Consider the following 17,569-nt stretch of genomic DNA (forward strand, 5'->3'; position numbering starts at 1 on the left):
AAGCAGCCCCAACTCCGCAAAAAATCCTTTGTGTTGCAGAGCAATGGTACATGAATAGTTTCTCATTTTTAGTCTATATCAGCAATGCTCATAGACTTATTAAATTACAGTTTGATATGATGATTGGAAACGTCTAAAATAACATAGATGGGGCTTGTCTCTTAGCTTCACTGCATGATGCAGTGATGCCTGGTTTACAGCCTGCATTACTTATGAAGAAAAACTGTTTCTCCCTAGACAAAGTAGATTTATTTTTGGAAACATACACTTTTCAATGTGTTCACAGTTCATCATCCAACTTGGCTGCTTTAAATGAAATGTTTCTAACAGCTGGCATTCCTGAGAATGAGAAATAACACTACTGTGTGTATGAAATGAAAATTGAAATAATGTGCCAAATCTGTTCTACACTGTCCTCAGTGTATGATTTTTTTTTTTTTTTTTTTTTTCTCCCCGAATAAATTGTTTTGACGCCTTGTAACTCCTTGGCATAGTTGGCTTAGTTCGTGTTTGTCATAGTTTGTAGGACAAGGTGTTTCCCCTAAGAATTTTAACTGTTAATGTAAATAGAGGATCTGCAATGGAACTGAAAGGTTTGCTATCACACTAGAAAAAAATCATGTCTCCTTATGTCATTTTGGTTGCACAAAAAGTGAAGCTGCCACTTATCTTCTACATCATTTTATAGATGTTAAATAATAATCGTAGATAAATACTTTTTTAGGTTTGCCTAGTCTCTAGACAGTAGCCCTTAGCTATAAGGGAACCATAATTAGAAGTTTGGAGTTAGTAACACTTTTATTGTAAGGTTTTTTTTTTTTTTTCTTTTTCCCCTGGGATGTGTGCCCGAGTACAAAAAACTGTTTGGAGTATGTGTGTTATTGACTTTACTTTTAAGCAGTGTCTTGATGGATTTGTGAAGGCATGACATCTGCATGGCATCTGGGAGTCTGTTGCTTTCTGTGCTTGACTGCATTATAAGAAACAGGGGTCCCAATTATAATTGCCTCTTCATGTCAACCAGCTTTATTAACAGAGCAACATTTCACTTTCAACTGGATACCTTTTCCTTCTCTTAGGGTGTTTAAGCTTCTAGCAGGCTTTTTGGGATTAAAAAGGTGATATTTATGGGAGAAAATTTGGGGCTATGCCTCCAAATCATGACGGTGCATACCTTTTTAAAATTATGATGTTTTGGTAGAAGACACTTGAAGTTCTGCACACCCAAAACTCAAATGTTTCTGATGTCTGCTGTGGTCAAGGCATTGACTCCGTTTTTCACATTTGTTTGCTTTGTACACATATTCACCCTTTTTGGAATGCAGTTTTGACACTCTTGCAGCAACATTTAAATGTTACTCTTCCATTTGAGGCCATTTATTTGCTTTCGGGCCTACCTTTTTTAGGCTGTTGCAAAAATGACAAAAAATGTACTGCTAATATCTTAACAGTTGCCAGGATAACTATACCTCTGCTAGGTTTTCTATGGAAGCACATTCACTTCTGATTTGGTGAAAGTCATAGCTGGTCAGGAGAATGGAGTACCTCACTGCCCTTAATGGAGACACCATACCCTTTTTTGAGTCTGTCTGGGAGACATGGGACCAGTCTTCACCCCTCTTCTCAGAGCATTATTTGATCTTGAGTGACATGTCACATGGTATATGCCTACCGCTGATTGAGTCCTTCTCTCCATGTTCTTTACTGGAATTTCTTTAGCTGTATAAATCATCTGCTGATAGCATTTTCACCATTGCTTTAAAATTTGTGTTCTCATCTCATGCTATGTTTTTGATAGGTACATTCATGGCCTGTATTATATGTAAAGTGCTCTGACCGTGTCAGGACCGTGTAGAACAGATTTGGCATGTTATTTCTTTTTTTTTGCTCCATAATGTACTCATCTTTACTTCATGTGTACCTCTACATACTTGAAAATATACACTTCTCTAAAAAGGTGATATTTAAATATAAAAATCAACACCTCATAGGTTAAATAAATAAAATGTTTTTGTATGAGTAATCTGCAAAGAAGGATCACTGTGCAATTTTTGTCTTCACGTAAGATTGTTTAGTTATAGAGCATTTTGCACCAATGCAGTAACGACTGGGCTTAAACGGAGTACAGGGATCTTTCTCTGCAGAAAACTGTAGGAAAAGCGCTTCTCAACTAGGGCTAATTATTTTTAAAAAAAAAGTACCTTGTCCTGTCTAGGAAGAGATGCTTCTCATCCAGACATAGTAGGGCACAGGTAGTAGTGTTCAGTGTGCTTCAGTATCCGAAACCATGCAGATTGTTTCATGTGCACATCTTCGGTTAAAAAAGGTAGTTTCCTTTTTAAAATGATTTGTCAACGCTTTCACTATTTTTATCTTGTTAATAAATGTATGTTTATTATTTTAATAACTATGTATATTATTAATTCATACATTTAATGTGTTTACAGTGCTGTGATCTGGGATACCATGCAAGCTTAAACAGAGCTCTGAGAACCTATCTCTCTGCTGAATATAACCTTGAGACTTCGCGACATGAGGGTTTAGACATAATAGAGAATGCAGTCGATAACCTGGAACCCAGGAATGATAAGCAAAGGTTTATGGAAATGTATCCCACAGCTTTCTGTCCACCAATGAAATTTGAGTTTCAGCCTCACCTTGGCGACGAGGTCAGAATTGTAGAAATTCAAGCATAATGTGCATTGTAAATAACATGTAGACAACTTTATTTTCTGTACAGGTTGTTGTAAGTATGAAGCTTATGTCAAACTAACATTATTAACAGTATCAAAATCTTGTTTCAGATGAACTGAACTGACAATTTTAGACTTGGACAGATACAAAATATATTTAAGTATAATGCATAAATGTCAAATGTTTGTATTTTAAAAGCGTTCAACCACTCTAAATTGTAGACTGCATTTTCTGGCAGTAGTTTGAATACCCACCTGCTTTTTGTGTCACCTGGAAAGTCATGGTTTGACCTCTTCCACTACACCTTCAGATTTGCTTACTTGCATCCAATACAGATTATTTTAAACTACTTTAATGCTATAGAACAAATTATACTCAGGGGGCAAACTGTGGTCTCCAGCTAACAAAAATGTAATCTGTGGCACTGGAGAAATAAAAGAAGCAAGAAGGGTTGTTTAAGTCACTATCCCTGATCTGTGATAATATTTATACTAAACTCAGATTGAGGTTGAAGTTTGAAATAAAGCTCAACTTCAGATTAGTTGATCCAACAGCCTTGCAGCTAACTAAACATATGATCATGAATGGGTGCTCTTTTGTGGGTGAAATTTGAGTGGAATCACAGACAAGAGCAATATTGTCTTTAAACTGCTTAGATTCCTTGTAACTAAACTCAAATAAAAGGTTTAATATATTGCAGCTTAGCAGTCTTTAGATGTGGTGGTAGCATTAGTTTTCAGGTTTAAGGCGAAGAACATTTTCAGCAAGTATAGAAAATAACTTGATTTTGCCAGAAATTAAGCAGTCTTTTTTTTTTTTTTTTTAAATGTACAATAAAGACATTATCATTTTGATCCTGCCATTCCCCTCAAGTTGAGGCTATTTCCTGTTTGGTACCTCCATACAGATGATTGCAATTGGCTTAGAAGCACAATGCATGATCTGGTTCACCCACTGACGGATTATCTGAGAGGTTCCATTACTCCATTTCTTTAAAAATAAATGCAACAGTTGAAGGTGAACCACATTTTTCGTCATTACATAGGACTTGCACCATTGGTGCGTTTGCCCTAACTTTAGCTTTAAAATGTCCAGATCCTGCAAGTTTAAATAAACATTAAAAGCTAGATTTGTTCAAGTTCCAAACATTTCAACATTTCTCAAAATCGAATTGTTTCTCTTGCTAAAATGTGTAATTATAAGGATCTGTGTTGGTGACCATTGAAAAAACCATGTTGCAAGTATTTTGCCTTTGCATGTAAAATTACATTGACCAAAATATGTCTGAGAAGCATTAAACCGTCATTTGAATTGTGAAATATCTGATATGTACAGCTGTGTTTAAAACTGCCAAGAAAAGCTAGAGACAAACTTCCAAGCTTAAAATCCTCCATCTGGTGATTCAGAATGTGGGGAAGATATTGTACAATGAGTGATATAAGCCATCACAGTTATCTGTACTTTCTTTTAGGCTCCGTGCACACTGGTTGTTTTAATTACATTTGTAACGTTAGCTGTGTAAAGTCACGTTAAAAACGTGAGTTTTTTTTAGCATTTTTGCAGTAGCGTTTAGCGGAGTTTGCCATGGTTTTTAGCGTGTTTTTTTCCCCAAAAAAAACTAATTTTTTTTTTTAAAAAATAGTCCAAAAACACTGGTTTGCCGTGGTTTACCGCATTTTGACACGTTTTTCAGCATTAGAGCATTTTTACAGTTAAACTCCTAGAAACCCACTAGCTCTGGTGTTTTTTTTAGCCCCTGCCAAAAAAATGCTGATTACAGTCTGTGTGCATGGACACATAGGATAATATGCTGAGGAGTTTACTGGCTGTAGAAAAAAAACACCAAAAACAGCAACTGTAAAAACATCCAGTGTGCATGAGGACTTATTCTCTAGCTTTAGTTAGTTTACAAGAAGTTTGAATTTAACTGAAATACGTATTTTATTTTTTAATAAAGGTTTGCCAGGTCAGTGCTCAGCAGCCTTTACAGGGAGAACTCTTTCTCCGGTACCAACAACTTCAGTCTCGACTGGCAACACTGAAAATTGAAAATGAGGAGGTAATGTAATGTGTATCAATATGAAGGAAATGACATTGTTGTATTTCAAGCACACACCCATGTGCTGCCTAAAGGCTGAAAGTAGCCATTTAGAAAGTTTTCACATTTCCTTTATCACTTTTCAGACTTTCAGAAGGTTGTCTTTTAACCTGCCATGTAAATCTACTAAATATTGCCCAAAGGCTGATCTCATAAAGTGGATAACGTTAGTTCATCTCTGCTTTATCTACTGGGAATTTGGCCAGTAAGAAGGAATATTTCCAATGTAAAGATAAGCATCGGGCTCAGGTTGGACATTGCTTGTGTTCTCCTCAAACCAGTTTGCAGTCCCAGCGAACTAATGTGGCAGTTCGCTCACTCGCCATTAACTGTAATGATAATGCTCTGTGAGAACCTTTAAACTTTGGTCAGCTGCATTAGAATGGCCAGTAATGGGGTCTTTGTTATGTGCCTACCCCGCAATATAAAGGGAGGGGGGGGGGAGGGGCACGGAGCAGTCAATAGTGTGAGGAGCTGTGTTTGGAGTTGCTGTGAGGAAAGCTGTCAAACTGCATATGGAGAGATTTGGGTCTACTAGGACACTGTACTTTAGTTCTGATTGCTAGCAATTTGGACAGTCAATCAATCTGTTGCTGTCTTCCTCATTAGGGACTTGTATTATTTTAGTTTTTGGCTGTAGTGTGGATGTGTTCCTTATACCCATTCCTTGTTTGCAGACAAGCTGAATAAACACACAGGTGTTCATAGCTGTCTAAGTAGCGGAGGGGTAAATAGGCCATATTGGCAAAGTTGTTGACAATTCATGGATATATTATAGGATCTAGTGTATTTAAAAAAAAAAAAAAACAGTTATCCTTTTATGTTTTAGGGTTCTGTTGGTGGTGGGTTACATATTGGGGTCATTTAGGAGTTAAGGTTATGCTCATGGTATGTATAGATACTTTTCTGAAAACCTCAAACCAAGAACCATTAAAGCCAGGTTCTCTGCAACAAAAGCCAATTTAGGAGAAAAACAAAAGCACTTTTAATACAAAAGGCAAAAAGTTAAAAAAAAAACAAAAAACAAAAAAAACAAAACACCAAGCAGTTCACAATGAATAAGGATCTGCATAACTGTACTGGTAATTGTATCATGCTGGAAATATTTGTATTGGGTTATTCTGCTATACATGTTCTAAATTTTATCTAGTCTTAGCTATTGCTTTTACTGGTGAAGAATCTGCTAGGCATTTATACCCTGTCAAAGCAGAAATATGGGAAGTGCATGTTCTTTTTGGGTGTCTTGACACATGTTTGTTCCAGGTCATTGATGCTCCAAGTTGTAAAGGATGGATAAGTTTGACAGCCCAGGAGCCTGCACTCTTAAAAACAGGTTAGCTTTAGCAGCTCCAGTGTTTCTGTCTTAACAGATTCACTTTAAAATTGCTGTCCTATCTAATGACGTTTCTGTCACTGGTCGGTCCTGAATCCCATTGAGTATATGGTATGATACATGCTCGACGGCACATAATGCTTCCTCTTACATGCATTGTCACTAATGAATTGCAGCGACAATGAAGCAGTGTGAAGCTGATTTCAGTGGACATAAGCACATAACGGCAGCCATCTGTGCTTCCTTTTACTTAAAATAGCTTACATTGGTTAAATGGCACTAAACATTGTGATTATGCTCATATTGATAAAGCATGCCTCAGTTAAAACTGTTTTCATTGTGAAATTGGGTAGTACTGTCGGCTAGGTACAGAAATGCGGAATACCCAGGAGGTTTTAAAAATTAGATTATTTATTGATGTCTTGTAAACAAGGTCAAATGTATATAATAAAGCCTTACAAAAGCAGTTTTCATTACAGCAAAGCAAAGTGAGTGCACTGTAAACAAAAAAATATGGTTTACAGAGACAGTCTATGTAATGTTTATAAAACACTATCCTCTGCCTTACCTATATAATACCCTGGATTTTCAGTAGCACACTTCATCACATTTTAGTAAGGGCTCATCCACAGTCCAGGCATGGGCATTAAAAAAAAAAAAAAATGCTTTTAGTGGGGATTGTTTGTGTTGACTTGCATTGGGCATTCAAGTTAGTGGGTTGCTTCAGGAGTGCAACACCAACACACATCAGTACAAGCATTCTGGTGTTAAAGAGCCATGTCTGGTTCATTCCATATCAAGGTTTTTAGTGTTACAGTAGTCTAATGAAAGTTTCAGATAAGTTTAAAACAAACTATTTTGTAGATAAAGAAAACCACAGAAGCTACCCTTCAGACCATACAAGACATGGTAACTATAGAGGACTATGATGTGTCAGAATGCTTTCAGCACAGCCGCTCTACAGAGTCTGTAAAGTCCACAGTGTCTGAGACATACTTGAGTAAGCCCAGCATTGCCAAAAGGAGAGCTAACCAGCAAGAGACCGAGCAGTTTTACTTCATGGTAAGAACTCCAGGGCATTTGTAAGTGTGCTGCAACTAAAAAAACATGTTAAACTGCAGGTTAATTAACTAATCATATATTTTTTTCTATGCAGAAATTCAGGGAGCTTCTAGAAGGTAGCAACCTCATCACAAAACTACAGGCTAAACATGATCTGCTTCAGAGGACACTTGGAGAAGGGAAAGGTCAGTACTCTACCAATATGTTCTGTGACCCAAATTTCATTTCTGGTTACATTTCTTGCAATTATTTATTTTGCTTGGGGCTAAAAAAATTTTTCATATTTACATTTTCAGCCAGTAGATGGAACTCTTGGGGCTTAATGTATAAAGCAATTTTGATGGTAAAAAAAAAGCTTGAAAAAGTCCTTCAAAGAAAAAAAAATGTATAGTTACCTGTCCCAGTGCAGATCTTCACTCTTGAAGAACTAGGCCAGTCAAAGAATCTTCAACATCCAACACACTCTGGGAGTATGTCTACTCCCCCACAGTGCACAGTGGTGCTTTCCTTTTGGCCCCATGTCAGGAGCCACAAAGTGAAGAGAAGAACCGGCTAGTTTTTACAGATGAATTTTAGCTTTTTTCATTAAGCCTGCTGGCTGAATAAAAAGACTAGCGCTGTATGGGCCAGCTTTAGTATGTCAATGTAAATGGCAGTATTGATTGTTTATGTAACTGGATATCATCCACTTGCTAAAAATCTAGTATATATTTGAGCTATTTATAAACACGCATTCTTTGATTTTCTTTTTCCAGGTCATCGAGCAGAATACATGACTACAAGGTAAGCTCTTTGCTATGTTGGTTGATGGCAGAAGCTACAGTCAACTTTATAGAATTAGGATACATGGTTATAGATACAGTGTTAGAATGTGATGATTGTGAGCACCTCAGTCCTTAATATTTACTAAATAAACATTGAGCTACTCTATGTGCCTGATGCAATTCTGTTAATGGTTATGTTTGTAAACATGGTTTGATGTTATAATAGGTTCACATTCACTTAATAATTTTTTGTTTACTTTTGTTTTAATTGTACGACAGTTTGTAAGGCATTGATGTCTGAGAATGCCCATTTAAGCTCTCATGCACACTAGTGGGGTTTTTTTTTCCTGTCTCTTAATCCCACTGCATCTTAGCCTATGTGTCCATGCACACATATGCGTTTAGAGGCATAAAAAAACCCCATTGCCAGTGCATTCAGGAGCAGCAATGTTTTGGCAGAACAACATGCTTGTGTGAATCTGTTTCAGTAGCCAAATGCTTGAGGCATCTAGACGCATTTTCACACAACTACAATTATCAAGTAGTTTTTCTGCCAAATCACTGCTGCCAGGAGAAAATGTATTTAGGAGAGATGGGCGAACGTCCTGTGTGCAAGAGGCCTAATGCTGGTTTTACATATGCATAACTAAATCATATTTGTAGTCCAGAAATGATGGGCACGGGGATTTAAATGATCTTTTATTTGTATCAAACCTACACAATCTTGCATTGGTAGCGCCCAAAGCAACATTGCTGCTGCATACTAGCAACATTTCTAGTCCAAAATGACCCATTCCAAAGCCAGAGTTGTAATTTAACTTCCTACGGCATTCCACTCATTTATATATTACACCTTCATCCTTCATCTCTTCTTAAAGGCAAATTTCACCTGTGCCGTCATATAAACCAGTAAAGAATGCGTATATCAAGAAATTTATATGTTAAGTTAAATAACTATTAATATTAGAAATGCTAGGGAGACAAGGATTGTGTTTTTGCACAGTGAAGACATGGACCACTTTGAAACCACATCAGATCTCAGTGGGGAAAAATATCATATTGGATATCTATACTGATGTGGACTAGGAATGTGTTAGGAACATTTGATGGAAATGAAAATATCAGCCTACAGAGGACTGAATTCAAAGACACCCTGACAATCAAAGTAAAAAACGTATGCAGCAGGCTAGTCCATTTTGCTGAAATTTCATTACAGCAACTCAGAATGCTACTCGGTAGTTTGTATGACCCCCACATGCTTGTATGCTTGCCTGACAACGTTGGGGCATGATCCTAATCAGATGACTTATGGTGTCCTGGGGTATTTCCTCCCAGATCTGGACCAGGGCATCTCTGAGCTATTGGACAGTCTGAGGTGCAATCTGGTGGCGTCAGATGGACCGAAACATGATATCCCAGAGGTGTTCTATTGGATTTAGGTCAGAAGAGCATGGCGGCTATTCAGTGGTATCAATTCCTTCATCCTTCAGGAACTGCCTGCATACTCTCATCACATGAGGCCGGGCATTGTCATGAACCAGGAGGAACCCAGGACCCACTGCACCAGCGCAGGGTCTGACAGTGGGTCCAAGGATTTCATCCCGATACCTAATGGCAGTCAGGGTGCCATTGTCTATCCCAGGGGTCTCCAAACTTTCTAGATGAAGGGCCAGTTTACTTTCTGGACTGTGACCAACAGGAGTAGAAAATGTATTTTTGTCAGTGGGAGTTAAACAGTGTCCCATATTTGGTGTCAATAGTAGGAATAGTGCCCCATCATTGGTGTCCGTGGGAGAAATAGTGCCCCACCATTGGTGTCAGTGGGAGGAATAGTGCCCCACCGTTGGTGTCAGTGGGAGGAATAGTGCCCCATCGTTGGTGTCAGTGGGAGGAATAGTGCCCCATCGTTGGTGTCAGTGGGAGGAATAGTGCCCCATCGTTGGTGTCAGTGGGAGGAAGAGTGCCCCATCGTTGGTGTCAGTGGGAGGAAGAGTGCCCCATCGTTGGTGTCAGTGGGAGGAAGAGTGCCCCATCGTTGGTGTCAGTGGGAGGAAGAGTGCCCCATCGTTGGTGTCAGTGGGAGGAAGAGTGCCCCATCGTTGGTGTCAGTGGGAGGAAGAGTGCCCCATCGTTGGTGTCAGTGGGAGGAAGAGTGCCCCATCGTTGGTGTCAGTGGGAGGAAGAGTGCCCCATCGTTGGTGTCAGTGGGAGGAAGAGTGCCCCATCGTTGGTGTCAGTGGGAGGAAGAGTGCCCCATCGTTGGTGTCAGTGGGAGGAAGAGTGCCCCATCGTTGGTGTCAGTGGGAGGAAGAGTGCCCCATCGTTGGTGTCAGTGGGAGGAAGAGTGCCCCATTGTTGGTGTCAGTGGGAGGAAGAGTGCCCCATCGTTGGTGTCAGTGGGAGGAAGAGTGCCCCATCGTTGGTGTCAGTGGGAGGAAGAGTGCCCCATCGTTGGTGTCAGTGGGAGGAAGAGTGCCCCATCGTTGGTGTCAGTGGGAGGAAGAGTGCCCCATCGTTGGTGTCAGTGGGAGGAAGAGTGCCCCATCGTTGGTGTCAGTGGGAGGAAGAGTGCCCCATCGTTGGTGTCAGTGGGAGGAAGAGTGCCCCATCGTTGGTGTCAGTGGGAGGAAGAGCGCCCCATCGTTGGTGTCAGTGGGAGGAAGAGCGCCCCATCGCTGGTGTCAGTGGGAGGAAGAGCGCCCCATCGCTGGTGTCCCTGGGAGGAGAGTGCCCCAATTGTTGATGTCGGTGGGACAAATGGTTGGTGTTAGTGGCAGGTACTATGCCCCACTTTTGCTGACAGTGGGGGGAATAATGGCCCAAGGGCCAGGTAAAATCAAGCAAAGGGCCACAGTTTGGAGACCACTGGTCTAAACTTTAGAGGTTTGTGCGTCCCTCCATGGATATGCCTCCCCAGACCATCACTGACCCACCACCAAAACAGGCATGCTGAATGATGCTAAAGGCAGCATAATGTTCTCCATGGCTTCTCCAGACCCTTTCACGTCTGTCACGTGTGAACCTGCACTCATCTGTGAAAAGCACAGGGTGCCAGTGGTGGACCTGCCAATTCTGGTGTTCAATGGCAAATGCCAATCGAGCTCTATGGTGCCGGGTAGTGAGCACAGGGCCCACTAGAGGACGTTGGGCCCTCAGGCCACCCTTATAAAGTCTGTTTCTGATTGTTTGGTTAGAAACATTCACACCAGTGGCCTGCTTGAGGTCATTTTTGTAGGGCTCTGGTAGTGCTCATCCTGTTCCTCCTTGCTCAAAGGAGCAGATACCGGTCCTGCTGATGGGTTAAGGAACTTCTATGGCCCTACCTAGTTCTCTTAGAGTAACTGCCTGTCTGTCGCCTAGAATCTCCTCCATGCTCTTGAGACTGTGCCAGGAGACACCGCAAACCACCTGGCAATGGCATGTATTGATGTGCCATCCTGGAGGAGTTGGATTGCTTGTGCAACCTCTGTAGGGTCCAGGTATCACCTCATGCTACCAGTAGTGACACTGACTCTAGCCAGATGCAAAACTAGTGAAAACAGTCAGAAAAGATGCGTAGGGGAAAAAAATGTAAGTGGCCTCCACCTGTAAAACCATTCCTGTTTGGGGGTCGTATCGTTATTGCCCATCTAGTGCACCTGTTGTTAAAGTGGAGTTCTAGCCGTTTTTGCATTTTTACAAAAACTGTAGCTGCTGACTTTTTTAATAAACACACTTACCTGCCCCGGGGTCCAGCAATGTACTCATCCACGCATTCCCTTCTCTCCTTATGTCCTCCACTGTGCCGGCATCTCTACTGTTGGTACCAGGCTGTGACAGCTTGCGGCTTTGCAGCCTGTTGCCCACTGCGCATGCGCCTCCTGCAATCTCCTGGGACCTGTGAAAGTTGCCAGGAGACTGCGGAAGCAGTGGCAAACTGAGCCGGAAGTGGGAGCGGGTATCTGTCAATACCAGGTACCCGATTCCCCCACCCCCCCAAAAGGTGCTAAATGTGGCAGTGGAGGGGGGTGGAGGCAAATAAGTGGAGCTTCCACTTTCATTAATTGGGGTTCATTTCATTAACCCCAAAGCAGCTGAAACTGATTAACAACCCCCTCTACTACTTAACTGACCAGTTCAATATCCCAGGAGTTTAATGGACTTGATGCTATACTTTGATTAAAAAGTGTCCATAACCGCTGGTTCAAACCAAAGCATTTTTAGTGCTTTTTGCAGAGGTGCATAACAGTCCATTTAACATGTTTTCCTATGGGACACGTTCACATCTATACTTTTTTGAGCTGCTGCAATTTTGGAAAGGGTCAGGGACTTTTTAAAATGCAAAACAGTGCTTTTTTGGTTCATTGGGAAAAAGCAAAACACATTAAAAAAAGCGTAAAACAATGTGTGTGAAAAATGCAAAAAGCACTGCAAAATGTGGAAAAATGCAAACTACATTGGTGTGAACCAGGGCTAAGACTGCTAATTATAGCTCTGGCTTAAGAAAGGGTAATTTTGAACCTGAAATATCTTTAGGATGGAAGAAGCAGTGTTTTATTGGGCACTATGCTGATCCTTTTTTAGGAATACATTGGATGTGCCCTATACTGCACCCATGCTAATAATATGAACAATAAAGTGTTTGCAAATCTTTACCTGCAGTACAAGAGCTTTAAAACAAAACATCCCTGGCCTCTCTAGCTGCTTTTAGAACTCATACACACAGGCAGAAAAAATGTCGCTTTTAAAGGCAGATTTATTTAATTATGCCCTTAAACACGGCTCCATTTCAGCCAGTGTGTCCATCCACAATGAGTTTGGATTTGTGTTTTAGAGCAATGTTCAGGGGCTTTAATAAATGCCCCAAACCTGCATTCAGAGGGCAGCTTAATGGCATAATTTACTCAATTCATTCCAGAAGCAAGAATAAATGACTATTCTGGCCAGTAGAATAAGTTTATGCACTTACTCCTTTAAACACCATACACCTGTAAATGTGCATCATTTGCCAAAACAAGCATTTTACTGATTGATTCTTCTGCCTCCAGCATAGCTAGAAGTATTTTAATATGCCCATGTGCATATGAATCTTTAGGCCCCTTTCACACAGCTGATTTGTTGCAACCACTTGGTTCCTGCAGCAAGAATCTGAAGAATGACTGGGTTTAGCTATCTGAAGCGGTTCAGGACAGATGACAGAGTCTGCTTTCAGCCTGCCATTAGTTTAAATGGGCTCAGCGGATTGCATAACCAGGTCAATCCAGCAGCAAGAATCCACAGATTCTTCCTGCAGGAATCTGGCAGCCACAACAAATCAGTTGCGTGTAAAGGGCCTTAGTGTGAAGTTATTTTTTTTATGAAAGGTCACAACAAATACTGCAAAGTCAAGTTTCTGTTTTTAGGCTTCAAACAATTGCTAGATGTTTACATTAGAAGTTTGTCAGCCTGCCAAGATCTGCTGTTCTAGGCAAACACAGTGCATATGTTAAAAATTTGAAAAGTCATTTCTCCACAATGCTTATAGAAACAGAGATGAACAAGGGTTTGCTGTACAGTGTTTTAAATGCTTGTTCCGAATATGTTAATTCTTTAGTATGCATTATCTGGGCAAGGTTTTCTTTAAGGGCTGGGTTTAAGGTGTGAAAGTTGATGGAAGGTGTGCATTCATTGTTTAATGTACATAAATCAAATTTGTGAAATTAATCATTATTGACTGGGGATATAGCAGAATGTAAATCACAAATCCCTGAATCACATTGGCTTTCATGATTCCCAATATTTTTACCATTTACCATAATTTGTTTAACACAGACTGCACAAAAAAAACTTATCACCTTTAATTTTGTTGGGTGAGACACAAAGAATATCTTAATGCTTTTATGCATTTATGAAACATGATGGTTTGTTCACCACACATGTTTTGCCTTCTTGAAGTACGATTCAGTGCAGTATACTTGAAGCTGTTCCTTTGTTGTCCAACATGTATAATCTATTAAATATTCTTAATAAAATTATATTGTCACTTAATATTGATGTTCCCTTTCTCAGGCCTCCAAATGTACCCCCTAAGCCCCAGAAACAAAGGAAACCCAGACCCCGATCTCAGTATATTACTAAGTTGTTTTATGGGGATCTGGAGACGTTCATCCAGGTATTGGCACTTGTAATGCTGCACTTTTTGCTTCCTATGTAATGACAGGACCTCAGCGCAGCTGAGGAACGTCATTACATTCTACAATGTGGTGGGCTGTTGTTTCCCTTCTGATCAATATCCTTCCTGAGCCTACAGAGAGAGTTGGAAGTGTAACCCCTTCCTCGGTGATGTACGCATTATTCTTGTGTGGTGTGGACAGTGACATTTCTGCAGTGAACTCTGCTATAGTTAATGTTTAGTGCAGGAAACATTTCCTCAAGAGTCTTCCTGTTATTCATTTTCAGGGAAAACACAGCCATGACACTGGTTTCATTGAACTACATCTGTGTAGTCCATATTCTCAGGTCAAGTGCCACCAAATAAACAATGTCTGTTCCTTCAAAACCTCTAAAGAAATGTAATGCATAAATTATCATAGCTATTTCAATAGTGTCTTTATTCATTTACATAAATATTTAAAACCCTGTCAAGCATTGCTCTGTGTGTAAAGGACGAGTGCAGTATTGTATTAAAAACACCTCAGCCTCCTCCCTTGCCCCCTTAACTAGGTAGGATGATGATTATACCCTCCCAAAGTTAATTTTTTTTTTCTTTTTTAGATAAGCCAGCAGGCTGATTTTTTTTGGGGGGGGGGGGCAGATTCTCCCATCCACACAAGTGAGGCAGATGGGGGAATCCTCCCTACTGTGCTATTGTATTCTGACCGTGGGGACTCCTTTTACTATTGGATTACACTGATCAACGCTCCAGGGGCTGGTCTAGTTACAAGTTTTCCAACATTCCTGTCAATTTATTGAATTAATTTCTGTTGAATGGGAATGACCATAAATGAATGGAAATTCAGCTGGTCCCTGCTGAACTGGCGATCCATCTATGGCTATCTCAAATGTGTACTTGTCTCCTCTGGCAGCCTACTATATTGCTTACAGCTTGGTGCTCTAGTGCTGGCCAGGTATTCCATTATTTACCTGCTGTAGACCATGTTGGGGGCCCCCTGTAGGAGGGAGGTAATTAAACTTGGGGGTGTCCATCATCTGTTATGGTATTTTTAGTACTTTTAGAGTTGCTGAGGTTAGCAAATACATCCCCTTGCTTTTCTCGGTACATGTTTCCTTCCAATCCATTAGGTTGTCTCACCCTCCCAAATATCCATAAACATATTCCCAAGTGCTGTCAGACAGTTCATAGATATACAGTGGGTTCAGAAAATAATCACTCCCTTTAAAATCATTTTTTGCTGTGCAGCCTGAAATGAAGACCGTTTTTGTTTTACTCAGTGCAACTTATAACATCCAAGTGAAAGATATAACACCAACATGTCCGAAATGTATTTTAAAAAATTCAAAAACAGAATCACTGAGTTGGAAAAAAGGATCACCCCCTTGTGTCAGTATTTTGTTGAATCACTCAGTGATTCTGTTTTTGATTTCTATTTATTTTTTTCTGACATGTTGGTGTTATATCTTTCACTTGGATGTTATAAGTTGCAAAGCAACACAATGTGATTTTAAATGGGGATGATTCTTTTCTTTACCCACTGTAAATATGCAGTTTGCATATTAAATTGTAATACATACAGAACCTGCCAAGTGTGCACAGAGTGTGCTTCCAGCTGAGAAACAGAAGCGCTTGAAAATAAAAAAAGAAATCTTTTATGAATAGGCACTTTAAAGTCTATACGCCATAACAAGTATTTCTTTATAAAATCAGGAGTAAAGGACTTTTTAAGTTCAAAATACCAGAAGATTCTGTAATAAATATATTTTCATGCAGTCAGTGCACAGTCATCTGTGCCTATTTACTGACTTTGTAGAGAACATTGACTGCTGCTACCGAGTTCACTGTAGTAAAATTGATGTAAGCTAGACATTTGTCCAATTGATGTGATGCAATGCACTGATCAAGGCTGTTGCTCCACTTTCTCTGTTTCTTAAGGAATGCTATACTATGAAATTAGTAAAACTCCAAAATTCCATCTTGTACCTTCACTACAGTTATTCTCTACTTCTTTTTCTGTCCTGTATTTCTAATAATGCTTCTAGTCGGGGAAGAAGGAATTCACACACAAGACATCAGGTATTGTACTACTGGCAGTAGCCATCATATTTATTCACATCTTGCTTTGCAGGTGTCATCTGATCAAGGGAATGTTTGCACATGAGAGAAAATTCTAAATCACATTTGTGATATGCATTTGTATTGCTAGATATACAAAATACATATTGGATAACCCTCTGTTGTTCTCAAAATAGCCGCTTGAATTTAAATGTATTCCTTTTATTTGGTACACCAGATGTTCTGTTTAGTTTCTGGATCTTTTACCCAAGTTTTAGTGCCTTTTCTTACTAAGTGGAAGACTTGGTCATGTTTTTAATTGCTGGTCTATCCTGGGTGAGTAGATAGCTTTTGGAGGAATTACAAAATGCCAATCCATGTTAATTATTGTCTAATAGATTACCGCAGCCTTTCGAATAAAGGCTAGAAGGAAGAAGTGTAGGTGCTTTTTAATCTAAGATGCCAGTGTATAACATCCTAGCTGTTTACTGAAAACCTCTACCTTTTTGTCCATGCCTTTTAACCTTTAAAGCGAGGTATGGACAAAAAACAAACATTTATACTCACATAGGTGGATGCAGCATTGATCTGATGCTGCATCTGCTCCCTGCCGGCTCCGAAGTGAGAACTTAGCGATCAAACACCACTTGCTCAGTTCTCCCCTTCGCTCAGAACAGAGAGCCATAGACTGACAGTTCTGTGGTTTCCCGTCTGTGCTTTCTACTTATTCCCCACCCATTTCTGTGTCTTCCTCCATAGGAAACTGCTTGCTATGAGGGCAGACGTGCGGGCGTGCTCCTGAACCAAACTGTGTGCATCCATAGCCACACATAAGGCTTGTCTCCCACTCCCTCCTCACAGGATTGTTTGACAGCAGCAGCAGCTATCAATGGCTTACACTGCTGTCTCTGTGTCCTATGAGTAGAGGAACACAGACCATTGCAGCTGCAGACAAGCATCAAGATAGGACTCTCTTAGATAAGGATAGGAAAGTATTTAGGGAGGTGAAGGGGCAATACAAGTAGTGGGACCTTTTTTAACCTTGATAAAGGGAATACATTAGGGTAAAAAATGTCTTGGCTTTATAACCACTTTAAGGCTGAACTCCAGGAATTACCCAAAATCTGCTATTGCAGTGGGTAGAAGTCAGCTACAAAATGTTATGTTTTAAGTCATCCTGAAGTCAAGAATCAAAGTGATGGATGCATACAGATTACCCTTTATATTGGGCTTTCTTTAAAGGGTCCATTCACCTTTATGAAACTGCCTATGCAGATAATGGGCATCTGTAGATGAAAACAAACTGCGCAGCTGTGACTAAAGTTGAATAATGCCCTTGCTATAGGTGTACGCCATTAACATAGCTCCCAAAACCTGACTGCAATATTCCCAGGATGTAGCTAGGATGTTGCTAAGTGAGGCTTAGTCAT

At 40.1% G+C, this 17,569-nt stretch overlaps 1 protein-coding gene across 7 annotated transcripts in view; it reads left to right on the forward strand.

Annotated features, from left to right (window-relative positions):
* SRGAP1 (SLIT-ROBO Rho GTPase activating protein 1) overlaps window positions 1-17,569 on the forward strand; it is a 228,654-nt gene that overhangs the window by 148,493 nt on the left and 62,592 nt on the right. For 4 of the 7 annotated variants that reach the window (XM_089674135.1, XM_089674136.1, XM_089674137.1 and 1 more), the window contains exons 7-12: window positions 2,448-2,669; window positions 4,652-4,753; window positions 6,990-7,187; window positions 7,282-7,372; window positions 7,943-7,970; window positions 16,127-16,160. In XM_089674135.1, coding sequence (XP_089530261.1) covers window positions 2,448-2,669; window positions 4,652-4,753; window positions 6,990-7,187; window positions 7,282-7,372; window positions 7,943-7,970; window positions 16,127-16,160 — 675 coding nt within the window. Of the gene's footprint in view, window positions 1-2,447; window positions 2,670-4,651; window positions 4,754-6,989; window positions 7,188-7,281; window positions 7,373-7,942; window positions 7,971-13,978; window positions 14,082-16,126; window positions 16,161-17,569 lie in introns of all 7 variants that reach the window. The other 3 variants (XM_089674139.1, XM_089674140.1, XM_089674141.1) reach the window with 1 other exon arrangement.

Source organism: Staurois parvus, unplaced genomic scaffold (genome assembly GCF_062004578.1).
Source record: "Staurois parvus isolate SC_StPar_1 unplaced genomic scaffold, SC_StPar_1.0 ptg000147l, whole genome shotgun sequence".
NCBI classification, from domain to species: domain Eukaryota; kingdom Metazoa; phylum Chordata; class Amphibia; order Anura; family Ranidae; genus Staurois; species Staurois parvus.